Source organism: Oncorhynchus mykiss, chromosome Y, assembly GCF_013265735.2.
Source record: "Oncorhynchus mykiss isolate Arlee chromosome Y, USDA_OmykA_1.1, whole genome shotgun sequence".
NCBI classification, from domain to species: Eukaryota; Metazoa; Chordata; class Actinopteri; order Salmoniformes; family Salmonidae; genus Oncorhynchus; species Oncorhynchus mykiss.
Window position 1 is genome coordinate 19807018 of NC_048593.1, and position 21930 is coordinate 19828947.

Sequence of the window (21930 nt, forward strand, 5' to 3'; positions counted from 1 at the left end):
ATATAGCACAGATAAATATAGCACAATGCCGGTTTAGGTGGAAGCACACTGCTCTATTCTTTCTACTAGTAAATCTCCTTCACAACAAATAAAAGCTATTCTCTGAGATTTCTGAAGCTTTCTGTCCGCTTTGTTGATGTTGTTTATTCGGTCAGGTTTAACAATGCATTTATGAGTTTTGGCAGGGTAACGTTTCGCAATTGGGAGATCAGAAACACGATAACAGACTATTCACACGGTCCTTCAAGGCTTCATCTATTTATTGAGCTTTTATTTGTACAGTTCTGACATCTTTTTTTGCCCAAAGCGTTAACAAGTACACATTTTACAGTAAGCACATCTCTTTGATGCTGGAGATTTAGACAGAGGAAGAGAAAAACAAGATGAGATGGGGCTTCTAGCTACAGTATGACAGACAAGTACTGTTTCTTCTCAACAGGACCAAACAGATAGGACAATATCAATCTTTCAAGTGAAGCAGTCTTCATCACGATAATAGCCATCTCAGTCTTGCTTGTGTCACATTCAGTATGACCACGGGAACATCCAATGATACAGCCCTGGCTTTTGGGCCTCCACTTTGATGAAAGCCAACATTAGAAGCGCATGATTCCCAGGAAAATCTGTCGGCCTCCTTAGGGATTTGGTCCTCAAAGACAGCAGTTAGCACAGATGAATGGCATGCGTGCTCTGTATGCTGTGTGAGATAGTCCTTCGATCTAACAGTAGACACTAACCAGGGATCATTCTCTGGTCTTCCACTAACGTTTCAAGGTTGTGGCAAAGATTTTAAGAGATCATGGCATTATTGGGCAGTGCATTCTTCATATTCACCTATTTCTATCTGATGAGATGATACATATATGGATTGATGAGCACCTTCACTGTATTTCTTCTGAGGTGCATAACAAAGCTAATACAATGACAGTGCAAATGGAAATACAATCTTGACATAAAACATAATCCAAGTCTGTCTAATCATGATACAGTATACAGAAAAATGTAGCCTCCCAATAGCGCAGTGCTTTTGTGTCTGTTCAATCTAAACCCGTTCTTTTGATTGAAGATATGAAGAAATAAAAAGCCCTAAGAGATGCAAGTAATAAATTATTCGTATGAAAACATCATTGTAGATTATAGAAACGACATCAATACTGGCCAAAGGAGAACATTGGAAAATTATGAGAATGCGAGTGGTGGCCACCACAGCAATAGGTGGAACACTTGAGTCAATTGGCATTTTAAGAAAAATTCTTTCGAAGACATAGGAGCAACCTTAAAATAAAAATAAAAAAAGCTTTTTACTTCTTAATCTTTCACCACAGGTCTTAGATATACACACAATCATTAGTTTCATAATCAATGTCGTCTTCATTACTAAAATGGACCAGCTCACGCTCTATGGAACGTGAAGGTTTATGAGGTCAGGCTGTAAAGGTCAAAAGATATTCAATGGTCAATGTGAAGGAAACACACACGGCCATGAGGACGCACCCTTCCCTTCTTACCAGCTATTTGATCCATATACTATACACGAACGAGTCTCTGGCATGCAAACTTCAACATTAAGAGGATAACTCAAGCTTTCACAAACCAACGTGCTGGCGAATGGGTTCTCTCAATATTTGCTATTCGTGGTTTATGTTGGACATTTTTATCTTTCACACTTGGTGTTCAAACATTAACACTGAAAAGGGGAAATTGTTCTAATAACATTGTAGACAGTGAGTCTAACACCAAGGCATTTATGCTCTATGCTTCTTGACATGAAGCTTCTCTCAGAAGATATTCATAGTATAAAATTTCCTGCCAAGGCAATCTTTTAAGCAGTACATCGCAGATCTTTGATGATAAAACATTAAATTGAGTAGGTCTACAGAGCTTTGCATAATCTTAAAAAGGGGGGAGTGTTGAAGTTTGCTTGCTCCTGAAGTCTCCAACACAGCATTGTTGTAAGGAAACATACAAAACTAAAAGCATACAGTACGAGGAACCAAGTCAATAGAAATCAGAACATGCAGGTACAAAACAACAATAAACTAGGCTTGTGGCACCCTTTCACTATTTCAGTCTTCAGTTTTTTTATTTTGTTTGTCTGCCATCCCCTACGGAATGTGGAGTCCTCGGCCTACGTCCTGGGACTCCAGGACACGATAACGCCGAGTCTCTTCTTCACCATGATAAGGACGGCACTGATGGCTTCCTTGTTTTGAAGGAATTTGGTCACTTACCTTCACAAGGTGATCTCCACCACTACATACATCCCCTTCAGAAGGACACATGGAGACCATAAAACACATTATGTATATTATGACATTATTGATGGGAGACACAAAGGCTGCGTTTAAACAGGCTGCCCAATTCTGATCTTTTTTTTCACTAAAATTGGTCTTTCAACCAATCAGATCAGCTCTGAAAAAGATCTGTGATTGTTCAAAAGACTAATTAAATGGAGAAAAGAAAGAAGGATTGGGCTGCCCGTAAAACACAGCCTTAGAGACATTGAGGCAGACAGATTGGCTTCTTCTGGGGACCGTAAGCCTGGGAAACCGCATTATAATGCATGTTTATCTTGAAAACAAGATTTATTTTGACAATCAAATAGTCTGTCAGATCTGGTTCAGACTTCACTGCTCAATGGCAGTCAATGAAAGTAGGCGGAGGTGGAGAGCAAAGACAGATCAACTGTACAGGTAAGGTGAGGACAGTCCAGCTGCTTGAATCTGTGGTGGTTGATTGGTTGGTTAGTTGGTTGGTTGGTTGATGTCGGTGTCAAACTAAACTTGAAAAAGAGGAGTGCTTTGAAGTGCGATTTGATGTCCAGTTCTGTTAAGTCTCACTGGTCCCAGGTGGGGGTTGTGGTTACGGCTGCTGGTTCTGGTACTGGAGGGCAGTGGTCAGTCCTGTTTGGTCCAGGCAAATCAGAAGTACAGCGCAGGTTCACTGTTGAAGTCTGACAGAGAGGAGCTATCTGCTGGGGTGAGCTAAGAGATAGATAGGGAATGAAGAGCAGGGAACGGGTGGGAAAACATTTAGCTACCTTTGTAAATAATGTGCTGGTAGGTAAATCTTATCGTGTACAAGTATCCCTGTACAAGTTAAGGTTGATGAATGAATGCGTCAGTTCATATACTTTAAAAAGAAGTCTCACCATAACTTCCTCTGACATCTGTGCGTGCTGGGAATTGGTGGCCCCCTGGTAAACAGGGTCATCAAGCTTATGTTCCTGCCAGGTGTTAAAATCCACAGTGTGCCTGGGAATGTAACTGGACAGATCTGAAGACATAGGAAACAGGGCAAAGCCCAATGTAAATCTGTAGCACAATGGGAATACATATTCTGCATGAATTCTTGCAAGAACATAAGCATGAGCTCATGTACGGGTTAGTTAAAGATTGGCAATAAGCTGTGTAATGAATAACTAATGTAGAGACATACTGCATGGCTACTGTTTACTGTTGATCAATTTTATGGGAGAGCAGATAAACTTGTTCAGTTACATCCCACTAAAAGATTGCTCTTGCCTGCTCCTGAGTGGCACTGCATCTCTGTGCTAGAGGTGTCACTACAGACCCTGGTTCAATTCTAGGCTATATCATTTTTTATTTTATTTTACCTTTATTTAACTAGGCAAGTCAGTTAAGAACAAATTCTTATTTTCAATGACGGCCTAGGAACGAACAGTGGGTTAACTGCCTGTTCAGGGGCAGAACGACAGATTTGTACCTTGTCAGCTCGGGGGTTTGAACTTGCAACCTTCCTGTTACTAGTCCAACGCTCTAACCACTAGGCTACCCTGCCGTGATCGGGAATCCCAATTGGCTAGTGTCGTTAGGGTTTGGCCGGGGTAGGCCGTTATTGTAAATAAGAATTTGTTCTTAACTGACTTGACTAGGCAAATAAAGGTTCAATAAAAATGAAATAACAAATAAAAGCAGAGTTCCTATGTGTTTGGATGTAAAGCTAACTCTGACCAGTAGGTGTCTCCCATGCTACATTATAACCATGAGCAGTAGTTCAGCACCATTCAGCCACTTCCAGATTACTAATAAATTGGAAGAATTAATTTCTCTCCCTTTCCTTATCTTACCCTTCTTACCATGAGAATAGGTTTCGCTTAGTCTGTTCGATTCATTTTCCTCAAACCATTTATCCTTCTCACTCCTCCGATTCCATCCCCTCTCTCATCCTATCCATTTCCTGCTTTCCTTTCCCCCTCCCCCATTCCCTCTAGTTCTCTCACCAGTGCTGTTGCTGGTGTGAGATGGGGAACTGGTGAAGCTTGGACGAGGGAGGTGGATACGGCCCACCATGCTGGGCTTATCTTCCTCTTCTCCTCCCTTCACGTCCTCCTCATCCTCCTCTTCGCTGTCCCATACGCTGCTCTCGGAGGGGTACTCATAGGTGCTTTGGATGCTCGACTCATTGAACGAGATATTCAGCTGAAAGAGGGGGAACGGAGGAGAAGTGACTCAGTGTTTAAACATTCAAAACATAAAAGACGGTGGTTAAATGCTAGGACTGTTGTTCTCTTTAGGATTTAGTGCTATGCATTGAATATATCAGGTCATTTCAGCACTTTTAATAGTAAGTGCAGCAGAGGGAAAATGTCTGCTTCAGTTTAATGTACAAAGCCTGATATCATTAGGCTAACTCGATGCTTGGGATTTCCCATAGCTTGCCACAAGAAGCATTAGTTCAGTAATGACAGTGCCACCGGTTTATTGTGCATACTTAACTTTACCCGCCTATGATGACAGAATCATTTTATGACCACAAAACAATAAAGCATTTTGTTTCCTTATTACTAATAATTAAAATCAGGCTGGCCTACTTTGATTGGATGCATTTCTACACCAGCATTATATGTATGCATGTGTACATGAACCAAACTGAACCCAAGCACAATATCTTTATTGATTGGGATTACCTTAAAAGGGCACATGTCATTTATGATAATCTGTTCTTGACCTGTGAGTTTAATTTCCCAGTTTCTGTCTCTAGTACCATAGCACAGGGCAGGTGGCAGCCTTGCAGGGGCTGCTGGCATTGTGATTGACGGCTGGAGAGCTCGTAAAAATCTCCATTTGGCAACACTCCAGCGTTCTACAAACATGCCACCGTGGGGTGAGACTGTTGCGATATGTTGCGGAACACGACTGTCAACTTCACAACAGCAAACAATGGTCTTAAGGCTTAAAGAAGCTCTAAAGAATGTTCAACTTCAACGTCCAATAAGTTGTGACAATTAAGAGTACAATGCAGACAGTGCACACAGTGTACTGCTGTGTCTCCCAGGAGTCAGCTGATATCAGTGCTGAGGATCTGATGTACCCCTCTCCCCCATCCCCTTCAGTAGGCACTGCTCTAAATCACCCCTAATCTCCATCACATAGCCCAGCCCTTACCCTTCCCTAGCCCCTACCCCAGCTCCAGTCTGGCCTGCTAGACTTATGGATATAGGGGCCAGACAGGGAAATCTAAAATGTACACGGGCTAAGCATTGCTTCAATGCAACCACAAAAGATTTAAACTTTTCTCCTCTACTGACAGAATTTACAAGATGGATTAAACTGTTCTAAAATGGCTTCCTTTTGATCAATATTATAATTTAGTTGAATCAAATTGAGAATAGGCTCTACCTCATCCCATTCAAATAACTCAATGCTTTCTCAAACTTGTCATTTGATGAAAATCATGAAAATCATTTGATTCTTATTGCCTTAGAGGTCATTGCTAATTTGGGAAGTGCTTTAAAAATATTTACTTGTGGTGCATTCAGCTAATCATTAAAACACGTGCTTTGAGTGAAGGGAAAGGCTAGGGCTGCAGAATATGGGCAAAACATTGCGATTTGACGTGCAATAATCGATCAAAACACTTGGGTGAACTGTTGGAAATCACAGAAATAGATTGACTTGTCATATTAACAAGCGAAGTGGAATGCGGCATTGTCTTGTTGGAACAATCAGTTGACCTAACAGAACAACATGCAAACCTATAGTGACTAACAGCGAGGAGTAGTAACTGCGCTGCTTGAGTGGGTGGGGCTTGGAGAAGAAAATATACTAGAAAAATGGACATGCTGCTGAGATGAGTTTCAAAATATTGCGTGCGATATGGATATTGATGTGAATTTGATCAATTGTGCAGCGTCAGGAAAGGGCTAGCTAGCAGAGTTAAGTTGTGACACGTTTGGGTGCTGATATCCTTAGTTCTTTATAAAAAACGAGTGACTTCAAAATGTGCACTACCACTCCATACTTAATGGTATTTAACCGGTACTTTGACAGAGGCGTGCTGAAAAGGTCTCTTTTACAGATACGAAAAAGCACTGTTTTACATTAAGAAAGGCAAAACAGATTCAAAATCATAGAAAACTAAATACATTCCTCAGTAAAGGAAAAAAGGTCCTCAATGAGCCATCTGAATTGCCTTAGAGGCACCAAATCAGAGTTTGTGATTATTCCACAAGTAAGGTGAAAAAAACTAAAAACTAAAAGCAGATTTATCTAACTCAATAGAGATCGAAGAGTTAGCCATCCCCGAGACCGGGTCTGGTAGCTCGTACGTCTGTAGATTAATAACGAAGTAAGGTATGGCAGGTTTATGCAAGACGGCTGTATAAAACAAAAAGAGTACAATGCATTGATCTACGAGACTTCAAGGTAGGGCCAGCCTTCTTTCTGGTACAGAATGCTGTGGTGTATACTGAACCTATCGCCCGTAATAAAGCTACGATAAACAGTGTCCAATAGCTTCAATACAGTGGCAGCTGCATTAATAGACAATCTATAACTATACTTGTCCTGATTGTTATAGAGTGGTCAGTGAGAGTTGGAATCCATATTTTTTTACTACCCAAAAAATACATTAACAGAGACACCTTGGCAGAGGTCGGGTAAAACAGTCATTTTTAAAGGTAAATGTTAAAGAATGGACATTTAAAAAAAATATTGACTGATAGTGACTCGATGTAGTTGGCAGTACACTCTTCTGGATGTGTCAGTGTATGACTAAGAAGAGAAAGATTTGTAAAATGTATTGTTAGGAATACTGTAGATATATACCTAGAAAATAAGGCTGGGAATTGCCAGGGCCCTCACGATACTTAGGTGCAGACATGATATGTATTGCTATTCACACAATGCTATATGTACTGCGATTCGAAACTGGGGTTTTATAGGGCTGGGCGACAAGGCAGAAATATATCACAATATTTTTCACATTGATGATGGCAGAGGATTATGTTTTTGAATAATCATTTAAAAAAATTAAAAGGTCAGTGCACACAAGGGGCACTATTTGTTCCTGTACTCCAGTGAGGCAAGGGCCCCTGAGCTTTAGGAAGGCCCCAACCAAAGCTGTATTGAAAACGATAACATGGGTATTTCAAAATACCCCAGCATTAAAGTATATCGTCCAAGCCAAAAACACTTTTTTAATTCTGTGATCCTATCATACAGTTGCTGTGTGTTTGGCCTCAAATGGCCATGGCTGATCCAAAATGACAGCCGTGGCCTATCAGTGACAACGACCAAATGAGGTGCACAAATACTATTATTTCGGGGCACATAAATCCATTCCTTTGGAGTCTAAAACCATATCACTGGATCTCTAGCCCCCAAAACACCATCAGCTCTGTCTAAAACCCTCCAAGGTTCCTGCTCAACTTAATCTCACCAAAGCATTTTGGTGAGATTAATGTCCTGCTTTAGGAGTCTCCATGCCAGAGGAGTGTATCAATAAAATCAGACTAGCCGCTGGGTTAGCTTCCTCTCTGTGTAGATCTGGGCTGAGACTTCAAGGCTGCCCCCCCTCTCTCTCGCTCTGCCCACCCGTGGCTATGAAGGCCTGTATTATTGAAGCAGAAGCGATTGCCCTCCTCCTCTCTGGGCACTGAAACAGGCCAACAGAGGGCTGATTCAGGCCCCAGACTCTTCCAATTCACCAATGCACACTTCAGCAGGACGGAGACCACAGAACCGGATTGTTTGAGCACTCTCGCTCTCCAATAATGGGACAATGATCAAGAAATGACTCAGCGGAAGAGAAATGGCCAATTTGAGTATGTTTGGTGTTGGTTGTTCGTGATTTTTTTCCCTCAAGACACTAGTGAGTGTATAATTGTGGTGTGTTGAATATCATGTTTCTTTGTTTGCAAATCTTTGTGCGGGAGAGAACGAGAACAAGCGAGAGAAGGAGTAACAAAGCAAGAGAGGGAGAGAAAAAGCAACAGAGGGAGAGCGTGGGTTGTCTGTATGAATGTGCCTTGGCAAATAGGCGAGATGGGAATCGAGACAGAATTGAAGTTTTACAGGCCACCCAAACATGCTCTGTCCTAGTTTGGTTGAGGGTAGAGAGAGACATGTTGCCCACTGACAGACGCACAGCAACACACACAAGCGAGGGTAGAGTCTGGTCGAGTTCCTCCAGTCTGGCAGCAGATTGGAGGGGAGCGCTGCTGTGGATGTTGGGAAGGAGCTACAGCAGCAGTAAGTACAGGGTTTGTGTGGGTGTGTGTTGTGATAGGAGAGGGGAGGGAGGGATTGCCTTGTTAATGCCTCTCATTGAGGTGTGGGACAGACTGACCAGATGCCTGATTAAAGCTAATCTCCTGCCAGGCAGTTGCAATTAGAATCCTACTACACTCAAGGACCCAGGCAGCCACACACATACATTGTCACATAAGGAAAGAGGAGATTGAGCATGGCTTGGAGTTACTCTACTAAATCACCCACCTAAAAATGTTCATTTCAATTCCAATTTTGAACAGGACTCAAAAAGGAAAACCATCTACTAAACAGAATATAAAATAGCAGCAGGAATAATTTGTTTCTGAACTCAAACAAGCATTAGAAAATCTTAGGGCTGGTAGAATTACTGTAGAAACCATGTAAATAACCATTTCTGATGAAGACAGTGATGAAAATAAAATCACCAACATAACATGTTCAAATGGTTATTTATTTTTTAATTGTGGAATGAACAGCTGACTGAAGACTGGACGGTGGGCATTTGTGAGGAAAACAGTCCTAATGTTGGAAACACGCAGCTTTATGTTGTCACCCAGAATCCAGTTTCTTTTCCGAGCTATAGCGCACAATATTTTACATAAAGTATGTTTTTTAAAGGACCAAAAGAGTTTAGTCTGCTTTGTGTTTTCCTTTTTTCTAAGGAAAATCAGGTATCGTAGGATTGCGATACTGGTATCGTGACAACCCTACTCAAGAGTGTGAGTCACTCCACAGTTTGCCCTTTGTAGCTGTGTGTCTCGGTCGGTCGGTCCGACCATTTTTGTGTGCGTACACCTGTTGGGCAGAGAATAAAGGTGTCTCTCTCCAGGCTATCATAGAGGGATTACAGTGTTATGAAGCTGAAGTGAGTCAGACAGAGAGAGGGAGGGAAGATATTACAAAGTGTTTGTTTGCCGCAGTGTGAGTTGTCTCTTAGATACAGTCGAAGAAAGAGTGAGTGTACGGGTGAGAGATGTCAAATGAATGACAAAAGTGAGCTACTGTGCCCAGCCCCAATTAAGAGGAATGAAATGCAGAAATATGAGTCTCAAGATGAATCATCCACTACTTAATTACAATGTCAAAGCTAAGGTGAATATAAGACTGGAGTAAGAATGTGTACACAGTGCCTTCAGAAAGTATTCCCACTCCTTGACTTTCCACATTGTTGTTGTTTCAGCCTAGATTTAAAATTCATTAAATTGAGATTTGTGCCACTGGTCTACACACAATACCCCATAATGTCAAAGTGGAATTATGTTTTTAGCAATGTTTTCAAAATAAAACCTGAAATGTCTTGGGTCAATAAGTATTCAACCCCTTTTATGGCAAGCCTAAATAAGTTCAGGAGTAAAGATGTGCTTAACAACTCGCATGGACTCCCTAATAGTGAGTAACATGATTTTCGATTGACTACCTCGTCTCTGTACCCCACACATACATAATTATCTGTAAGGTCCCTCAGTCGAGCAGTGCATTTCAAAACAGATTCAACCACAAAGAACAGGGAGGTTTTCCAATGTCTCACAAAAGGGCACCTATTTGTAGAAGGGTAAAAAAAAACATACATTGAATATCCCTTTGAGCATGGTGAAGTTATTAACTACATTTTGGATGCTGTATGAATACACCCAGTCACAACAAAGATACAGGCATCCTTCCTAACTCAGTTGCTGTTGAGGAAGGAAACCACGCCGGGATTTCGCCATGAGGCCAATGATGACTTCAAAACAGAGTTTAATGGCTGTGATAGGAGAAAACTGAGGATGGATGAACAACATTGCTGTTAGTCCACAATACGAGCTTAATTGACAGAGTTAAAAGGAAGGAAAAGGAAGAATAAAACATATTTAAAAAATGGCTCCCGTTTGCAACAAGACACTAAAGTAAAACTGCAAAAAATGTGGCAAAGAAATGTACTTTTTGTCTTGTATAGAAACCGTTATGTTTGGGGGAAATCCAGCACAACACATCACTGAGTACCAGTTTCATATTATCAAGCATGGTGGGGCTGCATCATGTTATGGGTATGCTTGTCATCAGCAAGGACTGGTGAGTTTCTTTAGGATAAAAATAAAAGTAATAAAAGCTAAGCACAGGCAAAATCCTAAAGGAAAAACTGGTTCAGTCTGCTTTCCAACAAACAAATTCACATTTCAGCAGGACAATAACCTAAAACACAAGGCCAAATGTTCTAACACACCTACTCATTCAAGGGTTTTTCTTTATTTTTACTATTTTCTACACTGTAGAATAATAGTGAAAACATCAAAACTATGAAATAACACATATGGAATCATGTAGTTCCCAAAAAAGTGTTATATCAAAGTATATTTGAGATTTTTCAAATAGCCCCCCTTTGCCTTGATGACAGCTTTGCAACACTCTTGGCATTCTCTCAACCAGCTTCATGAGGTCATCTGGAATGCATTTAAATTAACAGGTGTACCTTCTTAAGTCAATTTGTGGAATTTCTTTCCTTCTTATGGCATTTTTGCCAATCAGTTGTGTTGTGACAAGATAGCCCTATTTGGTAAAAGACCAAGTCCATATTATGGCAAGAACAGCTCAAATAAGGAAAGAGAAACAACAGTCCATTACTTTAAGACATGAAGGTCACTCAATCCGGAAAATGTCAAGAACTTTGAACAATTCTTCAAGTGCAGTCGCAAAAACCATCAAGCACTATGATGACTGTCTCTCATGAGGACCGCCACAGGAAACGAATACCCAGAGTTACCTCTGCTGCAGAGGATAAGTTCATTAGAGTTACAAGCCTCAGAAATTGCAGCCCAAATAAATGCTTCACAGAGTTCAAGTAACAGACACATCTCAACATCAACTGTTCAGAGGAGACTGAGTGAAAATCAGGCTTTCATGGTCAAATTGCTGGGGGAAAAAAACAACACTAGTAAAGGACATTAATAATAAAGAAGAGAGTTGCTTGGGTCAAAAAATACGAGCAACGCACATTAGACCGGTGGAAATCTGTTCTTTTGTCGGATGAGTCCAAATTGGAGATTTTTGGTTCCAACCGCCGTGTCTTTGTGAGACGTGGTGTGGGTGAACGGATGACCTCCACGTGTAATTCCCATCATAAAGCATGGAGGAAGAGGTGTTAGTGTCACCAGAAAATCATCCCCACACCATCTGTGATTTATTTAGAATTCAAGGCACACTTAACCAGCATGGCTTCCGCAGCATTCTGCATTCGATACGCCGTCCCATCTGGTTTGGGCTAATTGGGACTAACATTTGTTTTTCAACAAGACAATGACCCAACACACCTCTAGGTGGTATATGGGCTATTCTACCAAGAAGGAAAGTGATGGAGTGTTGCATCAGATGACCTGGCCTCCACAATCACCCCCAACCTCAACCAAATTGAGATGAGTTGGATCGCAGAGTGAAAGAAAAGCAGCCAACAAGAGCTCAGCATATATGGGAACTCCTTCAAGACGTTTGGAAAAGCATTCCAGGTGAAGCTGAGAGTGTGCAAAGCTGTCAAGGCAAAGGGTGGCTATTAGAAGAAACTCAAATATAAAATGTATTTTGATTTGTTTAACACTTTTTGGTTACTAGATGATTCCATGTGTTATTTCATAGTGTTAATGTCTTCACTATTATTCTACCATGTAGAAAATTATAAAAAGAAAAACCCTTGAATGAGCAGGTGTTCTAAAACTTTTCACAGGTAGTGTACACTGGAGTCTGTTACCACGAAGACAGTGAATGTTACTCAGTGGACAAGGTATAGCTATAAAAAAAGACAATTAAATCCATTTTCATCCCACTTCGTTTTTTTTTTTTTGTCAAGGGGTGTGAACAATTTCTGCAACAATTTCCATGATTTTACGGAGTTAAAATCTATATAAATAATCGTTCAATTGAAATAAAGTCATTAGGCCCTAATCTATAAATTTCACACAAGCGGGAATACAGATTAGAGGTCGACCGATTATGATTTTTCAACGCCGATACCGATACTTGGAGGACCAAAAAAGCCGACACCGATTAATTGGACGATTTTTTATTTTATCATTTGTAGTGATGACAATTACAACAATACTGAATGAAAACTTATTTTAACTTAATATAATACATCAATAAAATCAATTTAGCCTCAAATAAATAATGAAACATGTTCAATTTGGTTTAAATAATGCAAAAACAAAGTGTTGGAGAAGAAAGTAAAAGTGCAACATGTGCTATGTAAGAAAGCTAACGTTTCAGTTCTTTGCTCAGAACATGAGAACACATGAAAGTTGGTGGTTCCTTTTAACATGAGTCTTCAATATTCCCAGTTAAGAAGTTTAAGGTTGTAGTTATTATAGGAATCATAGGACTATTTCCCTCTATACCATTTGTATTTCATTAACCTTTGACTATTGGATGTTCTTATAGGCACTTTACTATTGCCAGTGTAACAGTAAAGCTTCCGTCCCTCTCCCCGCTCCTCCCTGGGCTCGAACCAGGAACACAGCGACAACAGCCACTCTCGAAGCAGCGTTACCCATGCAGAGCAAGGGAAACATCCACAGGCTCAGACCGAGTGACGTTTGAAACGCTATTAGCGTGCGCTAACTAGCCAGCCATTTCACTTCGGTTACACCAGCCTCATCTCGGGAGTTGATAGGCTTAAAGTCATAAACAGCGCAATGCTTGACGCACAACGAAGAGCTGCTGGCAAAACGCACGAAAGTAATGTTTACGCGCCTGCTTCTGCCTACCACCGCTCAGTCAGATACTTAGATACTTGTATACTCAGTCAGATATGCAACGCACTACACGCTAGATAATATCTAGTAATATCATCAACCGTGTGTAGTTAACTAGTGATTATGATTGATTGTTTTTCATAAGATAAGTTTAATGCTAGCTAGCAACTTACCTTGGCTTACTGCATTCGCGTAACAGGCAGTCAGTCTCCTTGTGGAGTGCAACGAGAGAGAGGCAGGTCGTTATTGCGTTGGACTAGTTAACTGTAAGGTTGCAAGATTGGATCCCCCGAGCTGACAAGGTGAAAATCTGTCGTTCTGCCCCTTAACGAGGCAGTTAACCCACCGTTCCTAGGCCGTCATTGAAAATAAGAATGTGTTCTTGACTGACTTGCCTAGTTAAATAAAGATTAAATAAAAGGTGTAAAAAAAATGTATATATAAAAATAAAGTAAAAAAATTGGCAAAATCGGTGTCCAAATATACAGATTTCCAATTGTTATGAAAACTTGAAATCGGCCCTAATTAAAATTGGTTGACCTCTAAAACAGATACCGTAAAAAAAAGGCGTGGATCAGAAAACAAGTCCATAAAAGTGAGACCACCATTTACTTCATGCAGAGCAACACATTTCCTTCGCATAGAGAGTTGATCAGGCTGTTGATTGTGGCCTGTGGAATGTTGACCCACTCCTCTTCATTGGCTGTGCGAAGTTGCTGGATATTGGCGGGAACTGGAACATGCCGTCATACATGTCAATCCAGAGCATCCCAAACAAGCTCAATGGGTGACACGTCTGGTGAATATGCAGACCATGGAAGAAGTGGGACATTTTCAGCTTCCAGGAATTGTGCACAGATCCTTGTGACATTGGGCCGTGCATTATCATACTGAAACATTAGGTGATGGCGGCGGATGAATGGCACGACAATTGACCTCAGGACCTTGTTGTCCGTGGCTTATGCCTGTCCATACCATTGCCCCCTTGTGGCGGTGGGGTTCTCTGCTCACAACGTTGACATCAGCAAACCGCTCACCCACATGACGCCATACACATGGTCTACGGTTTTGAAGCTGGTTGGACATACTGCCCAATTCTCTAAAACAAATCTCTTATGGTAGAAAAATTTACATTAAATTATCTGGCAACAGCTCTGGTGGATATTCCTGCAGTCACAGCATGCCAAATGCACTGTTCCCTCAACTTGAGACATCTATGGCATTGTGTTGTGAGACAAAACGTGCACGTTTTAGAGTGGCCTTTTATTGTCCACAGCACAATGTGCACCTGTGTAATGATCATGCCGTTTAATCAGCTCATTTATGCCACAACTGTCAAGTGGATGGATTATCTTGGCAAAGTGATGTAAACACAGGAGTGTAAACAAATTTGTGCACAAAATTTGAACATACACGTGGACACCCCTTCAAATTAGTGGATTCGGCTATTTCAGCCACACCCGTTGCTGACATTGCTCCCGAGTGGCGCAGCAGTCTAAGGTACTGCATCTCAGTGCTGGAGATGTCACAACAGACCCTGGTTTGATTCCAGGCTGTATCACAACCAGCTGAGATTGGGAGTCCCATAGGGCTGCGCACAATTGGCCCAGCGTTGTCCGGGTTAGGCCGTCATTGTAAATAATAATTTGTTCTTAACTGACTTGCCTAGTTAGATAAAAGGTCAAATAAAATAAAAAATAAAATGTTTAGCACAATGCAATCTCCATAGACTAACATTGACAATAATAGCCCGTACTGAAGAGCTCAGTGACTTTCAACTTCAACCGTCATAGGATGCCACCTTTCCGACAAGTCAGTTTGTCAATTTTTTTGACCTGCTAGAGCTGCCCCGGTGAACTGTAAGTGCTGTTATTGTGAAGTGGAAACGTCTAGGAGCAACAATGGCTCAGCCGCACAGTGGCAGGACACACAAGCTTAGAGAACAGGACCACAGAGTGCTGAAGCGCGTACAAATTGTATGTCCTCGGTTGCAACACTCACTAGAGTTCCAAACTGCCTCTGGAAGCAACGTCAGCACAAGACCTGTTCGTCAAGAGCTTCGCGAAATGGGTTTCCATGGCCGAGCAGCCTCACACAAGCCTAATATCACCATGCGACGGTTGGAGTGGTGTAAAGCTCACCGCCATTTGACTCTGGAGAAGTGGAAACTGTGTTCTCTGGAGTGAAGAATCACACTTCACCATCTGGCAGTCTGGGTTTGGCGGATGCCAGGAGAACGCTACCTTCCCGAATGCTTATTGCCAAGTGTAAAGTTTTGGGGAGGAAGAATAATGATCTGGGGCTGTTTTTCCATGGTTCGGGCTAGGCCCATTAGTTCCAGTGAAGGAAAATCTTAACACTACAGCATACAATGACATTCTAGACGATTCTGTGCCTCCAACTTTGTTGCAACAGTTTGGGGAAGGAACTTTCCTGTTTCAGCATGACAATGCCCCTGTGCACAAAGCAAGGTCCATACAGAAATGGCTTGTCGAGATTGGTGTAGAAGAACTTGATTGGCTTGTACAGAGCCCTGACCTCAACTCCATCGAACACCTATAGGTTGAATTGGAACGCCGACTGAAAGCCAGGCCTCGTCGCCCAACATCAGTGCCTGACCTCACTAATGGTTGTGGTTGAATGGAAGCAAGTCGTTCCAACATCTTTCTTGTGGAAAGCCTTCCCAGAAGAGTGGAGGCTGTTATAGCAGCAAAGGGGGCGACCAACTCCATATTAATGCCCATGATTCTGGAATGAGATGTTCGACGAGCAGGTGTCCACATATTTTTGGTCATGTATAGTGTAATATTTTTGTGCATTTGGAACATTTCTGTGATCTTTTATTTCAGCTCATGAAACATGGGACCAACACTTTACTTGTTCCGTATAAAATAGTCTTTGCGTAAGTATTTAGCCCCTATGTCTAGGCAAGCTTAAATTAGTTAAGGAGTAAAATGTATAATAGGGGTAGACATGATTTTAGAATGACTAACCCCTTCCTGTTACACATACATACATCTGCAAGTTCCCTCAGACAACTATTGAATGACACTGCTCTTAGACAACCTAAGAAGACTCACAGCTGTAATCGATGCCAAAAGGTGTTTCTAACATGTATTAACTCTTATGCAACGACTAGATTTTTGTTATTTCAGAGTATTTTGTGTAGATTGTTGACACTCACTTTGTAACACAGTAAAATGTGAAGAAATCCAAGGGGTCTGAATACTTTTGCAAAGCACTGTGTGTGAGGGAGTGAGAGAAATGGGAGAGCGAAAGTAGAGTACAAGCAGGCTGTACAGGGCTGAGCGAGGGAACGAAAGAGAGGAACAGGCATGCTCCTAGAGACAGACAGACCGTATTATATATGCTCATTGAAAAAGGGAGAAACAGGGCAGTGTGAGAGAGCATTAACAGAGTGTGATCATACACTTAACACAGAAACACTTAGTACAAGAATAACCCACAGCACACAATGGCACCACAGACATGGGTGAGAAAGACTAATTACATGTGGTTGGCGCTGTAGCTGTCAGTGGGTTAGAGGGGAATTTGAATATTATTTGTTTGTATATAAATAGACATTAGAACTGAACACCCACAGTGTGACATATACAGTCCGGCACGATTATCTACAAGAACACAATGAGGGCTCTATTTTTGGCTGGCAGTAAGCCAGCGCAATCGTCACACACGCTCGCTTGCTATTTCGACCTGTTAAAGCCAGAGCTCTTCTGTTTTAAAACCCTAGCGCCAGGACGGGTCATTTACCTTTCTTATATGAGCTCACTTGCACAGATGTGACAATATCTGAGGTGAGTCCTTAAAAACGTGCCAAATGCCAATTTTAGACAGCGCTGGTGGGGATATTTAAAAACCAATCAAATGCTGGTCTTAGCAGTAACGCGGTTGGTTGTGACCCATCATTCAAGGAAGGTGGGGCACAGCCGTGATTGGTTCCTTGTTCTGTCACTCATGGGGACACTAAGTCACTGCAAAGTCTACAGGGAAGCTAAAGAATTCAAGCCCCTTGGGTGCTGCCATAGAGTTACATTGGAAGTGCCCATCCAAGAAAGTTCAAGCTCATTGGCCACAGATAAAATGACGTTAAATCTACAGTAGCTTTGATTGGACTGATCTTAGTTGTCAAGCTTGCAGTCATCACGAATCAAGTCGACAATCTACTGGCAAATCCTTTTCAATCCTTGACATATGAAGATAAATTATGGATAAAACATATCTGTGCTCATCGGCCATTGGGCATAAACATTACACAGCAAGTTTAAAATTTAAAATTCAAACAATGAGTGGTTTGGAAGGAATCAGTGGTTAACTGCAAGCATTGCAAAGCAATCACTAACCTGCTATTTAGTGGAGTGGGTGTGTGGTCCAAGTCTGGGTTTAAGATTCTCTTTTCCAAGCTTAAAAAGATAAAACATTCACATTGCTTGGGCCAGAAAAGGCTGAATACATTGGCCATGCTGTCAATCCAGCATGACTTCTACCGCGTTCAAAAACTGGAAACTCCGAAATCTCAGACTTCAGTGAGTTCAAGACAACTGGGAACATACATTTTCAACGGTCATCCATGTCACAATTCCAAGTCGGGAACTCAGGCCTCTTTCTAGAGCTCCGACCTGAAGATCACTGACGTCATGTTTCAACCTTGCCCGCCCCCAGAGTTCCAGGTTGTCTTGACAGCACCATAAATCCAGAGATGACAAAATTTGATGACAAAATCTGCCCACAAAGGACCGCAGCGCCACCTTCCTGTTCAAGTGAGTCCAAAAATATATTGTATGCTGCTGCATAAATGTTATATGCAAGGGAGATATGTATACTGTAGCTAAGAAAGTAGAACTAAGTGTATGTTGTGTAATAAGCTGTTATTAGCCCATCTGCCTCACTAATAATTTGGAATATTTCCCCCTCATAACTTAGCCTACTGTTCTGACTTGGTGGTGCACATGTAGCCTATAACCTGTTTTAGAGAAATGTAATCATCTAATATTGTAAGAGCTTTCATTATCTGCTTACATGCTCCCTTTTTTATCCTACGGTTCTGACTTGGTGTACAGGGAGAACACTAAGAATGGCCCATGTCCTGAATTCTGTCGATGTGCATTTCAAAATAGTTACATTGACTACGTCCGTCTTAGCTCACTCATTCATTTCTTAATCTAAATTACGGATTGCCTCGTCGCTGCTCGTCGTCCCCTTATGCCTTAGTTGGTACATCTCAATTGTCATTAGAAACCACATTTGTTTTAGCAAGTCAGCCATATCAACTATCTTTTTTTAAAGTCAGTAAATGAGGCTGAATGAGCTGTTTCGATGCCAGACAAGGTTCCGCTGATAGCCAGGTGTAGCAGTAAGGATTCACTCCATTGTGCTTAAAAGAAAGCTCTGCTGTTGGGACAGCTTTATGTAGTCCCGACAGCTTTTTGTAGTCCCTAACAGTTAGTGGGCACCATTTGTCCCTGTTATAGTGCAATTAATGTATTGTTTAGATGTGTGGCTTTGCTGGCATGCATCTAAAACATAGTTGTTTTTTTGCCCGACCAAGATTTACATGCTAAAATCCCCACTGGCTATGACCGATTTTTATAGCGGAAGCGCAACCTATCCAGCCGTGATGCTCGTTACTGTAGCCGATGCTATTTAATAAACTGTATCAATCCACAATGGACTAGGAAGAGAATATTCCGTGCCCCCAGTCGAATTGGAGTGGATGACAATGCGAAGACCATCAATAACCTACAGAACTTGAGACAAAGGCATGCAGAATTAAGCCATGAAACACGCTGATTGGCCAGTGAGTGGCCAAGCCCTCGTCACACCTATCACTTAATTATCAAAACCCAGCCCCTTCGCACCACCGCCAGCCTTTGCGCTCATAATTCCTGCAGTGAAAATAGCCCACATTTTTCTGACACACCGCCAGAGCTAAGACATACCATTATGTTAGGCTTGTTAAATACAGCCCTCAGAGGTGGTGATATTAATAGGTGCCGTTCCATCTACCCACCTGACATGATCTCGCCATCTTTTTTATTTATTTATACACCTCTGAAACCACCTCTGCAGAATTCTGTCCATCCTGTTCTCAAACACTTTCTCTTCCCCTCTTAAAATCTCTGGCACACACACAGGGGTCAGGCCTGAATTAAAACATGACAATGGCACTTTGCTGACAAATCCAATTACAGTGACTAGCGGGGCTGTAAAAGTGACATGGGGCTGTATGAGTCTGTGTGTGAGTGTCTGTGCTAGAAGTGGGACAATAAACGTACAATTATCGACACCGACCATACATCGCAGACATTTTGCGGATATCTTTCATTACAATAAGAAGCCTATAATAGAGAATTTGTGAAGGTTATGCATGTGAAGGTTATGCATGTGATGTGTGTGTGTGTGTGTGTGTGCGCCATCATCCTGTTGGCATGTCCCCATTTCAATCGTCCCGTTTCTCACTCTGCCCGCTCAGGCTCACAGAAGAACCCTGCAGCCAGATAACACTTACTGGATATGTCACGCTTGTCACAGGCACACCAGAATTAAGCTGTAGCCCCAGTATCAATGGCGTAATTACACCTCTCCATGTGTCCGGAGGGAAACACTGTTCTACGCGGCAGTAGCTGCACATTAAACACAGACCTACTGGAGAAGCACAGGCAGGCATGCTTGAGACAGTGAGACACAGTCACGTTAACTGTTCAAAAAGATGCTGAGGAGAGTGACTTAAACAATTCATCTAAACTGCACTGCGCCTCTTGGGTATGAGAAACACACAAAAAAGGTACACACACACACAGTCAAGGAGGGAGCATGGAGAGAACAAACAGGGAGGAGTGCAGGAGAAAATGAAGACGTAGAGTTAAGGTAAGAAGGAGAGAAGGGTGTGGTTACAGAAAGTGTGATGAGGGACGAGGAGTGACTCGATGTGGTAAATAATTAAAATACAATGGACTTTCACACTTCGAGGCCAAGAACACGATAAGAATGTAGGAGTGAGGGACCTCCCATGTGGCACAGCGGTCTAAGGCATCACTACAGATCCAGGTTCGAGGCCCATGAGTGGTAGTTTAATCATAGCACTTGATTGTTTTTGCGACTGCACTTTAAGAAACTTCCAAAGTTCTTGACATTTTCCTTATTGACTGACCTTCATGTCTTAAAGTAATGATGGACTGATTTTATTTTTTGAGCTGTTCTTGACATAATATGGACTTGAGCCCTATTTTTGTAGAAGACATCTTCTGTACCACCCCTACCTTGTCACAACACAACTGATTGGCTCAAACGCATTAATCAGTGGTCTAAGGCACTGCATAACAGTTGCTTGCTGTGCCACTAAAGATCCTGGTTCAAGTCCAGGCTCTGTAGTAGACGGCCGCGACTGGGAGACCCATGGAGCGGCACACAATTGGCCCAGCGTCGTCCGGGTTAGGGGAAGGTTTGGCCGGCAGGGATGCCCTGAGGCGGGCCGTGCGCATGCACGCTGACACGATCGCACAGTGTTTCCGCCGACACATTGGTGTGGCTGGCTTCCGGGTTAAGCGGGCATTGTGTCAAGAAGCAGTGCGGCTTGGTTGGGTTGTGTTTCGGAGGACGCATGGCTCTAGACTGTCGCCTCTCCCGAGTCCGTACAGGAGTTGCAGTGATGAGACAAGACTAACTACCAATTGGCTACTACAAAAATAAAACATAAAATATTGGCTCGCATGAGGACCGCCACAGGAAAGGAAGACCCAGAGTTCCCTCTGCTGCAGAGTTCAAGTAACAGACACATCAACAGTTCAGAGGAGTCTGTGTGAATCAGAAACCACTACTAAAGGACACCAAAAAGAAGAGATTAGCTTGGGCCAAGAAACACGAGCAATGGACATTAGACCAGTGGAAATCTGTCCTTTTGTCTGATGAGTCTAAATTTGAGATTTTTTGATCCAACTGCTGTGTCTATGTGAGACACCGCAAAGCATGGAGGTGGTGGTGTGGGGGTGCTTTGCTGGTGACACTGATTTATTTAGAATTCAAGGCACACCTAACCAGCATGGCTACCACAGCATTATGCAACGGCACTCCATAGTGGGATTATCATTTGTTTTTCAACAGGACAATGACCCAACAAACCTCCAGGCTGTGTAAGGGCTATCTGACCAAGGAGGAGAGTGATGTAGTGCTGCATCAGATGACCTGGCCTCCACAATCACCTGACCTCAACCCAATTGAGATGGTTTGGGATGCATTGGACCGCAGAGTGAAGGAAAAGCATGTGGGAAGTCCTTCAAGACTGTTGAAAAAGCATTCCAGGTGAAACTGGTTGAGAGAATGCCAAGAAAGTGCCAAGCTGTCATCAAGGCAAAGGATTGCTATTTGAAGAATTAAAAATATATTTTGATTGTTTAATACTTATCTGGTTACTACATGATTCCATTTGTGTTATTCTGTAGAAAATAGTCAAAATAAAGAAAACCCTTGAATGAGTAGGTGTCCAAACTTTTGACTGGTACTGTATGTATGTATGTATGTATGTATGTATGTATGTGTGTATGTACCAAAAAAAGCCGATACCGATTAAAATCGGCCGATTTTATTTTATATTTGTAATAATGACAATTACAACAATACTGAATGAACACTTATTTTAACTTAATATAATACATCAATAAAATCAATTTAGCCTGAAGTAA

At 41.9% G+C, this 21930-nt stretch overlaps 1 protein-coding gene across 1 annotated transcript in view; it reads right to left on the bottom strand.

Annotated features, from left to right (window-relative positions):
- Positions 1-242: 242 nt before the first annotated feature.
- The window catches only part of LOC110509773 (taperin), a 28010-nt gene continuing 6322 nt past the window's right edge, over positions 243-21930 (bottom strand). The window contains exons 2-4 of the mRNA XM_021590869.2: positions 4244-4442; positions 3152-3276; positions 243-2984 (exon numbers count right to left, since the gene is read on the bottom strand). Of these exons, the coding sequence (XP_021446544.2) occupies positions 2922-2984; positions 3152-3276; positions 4244-4442 (387 nt within the window). The 3' untranslated portion in view covers positions 243-2921. The remainder of the gene's footprint in view (positions 2985-3151; positions 3277-4243; positions 4443-21930) is intronic.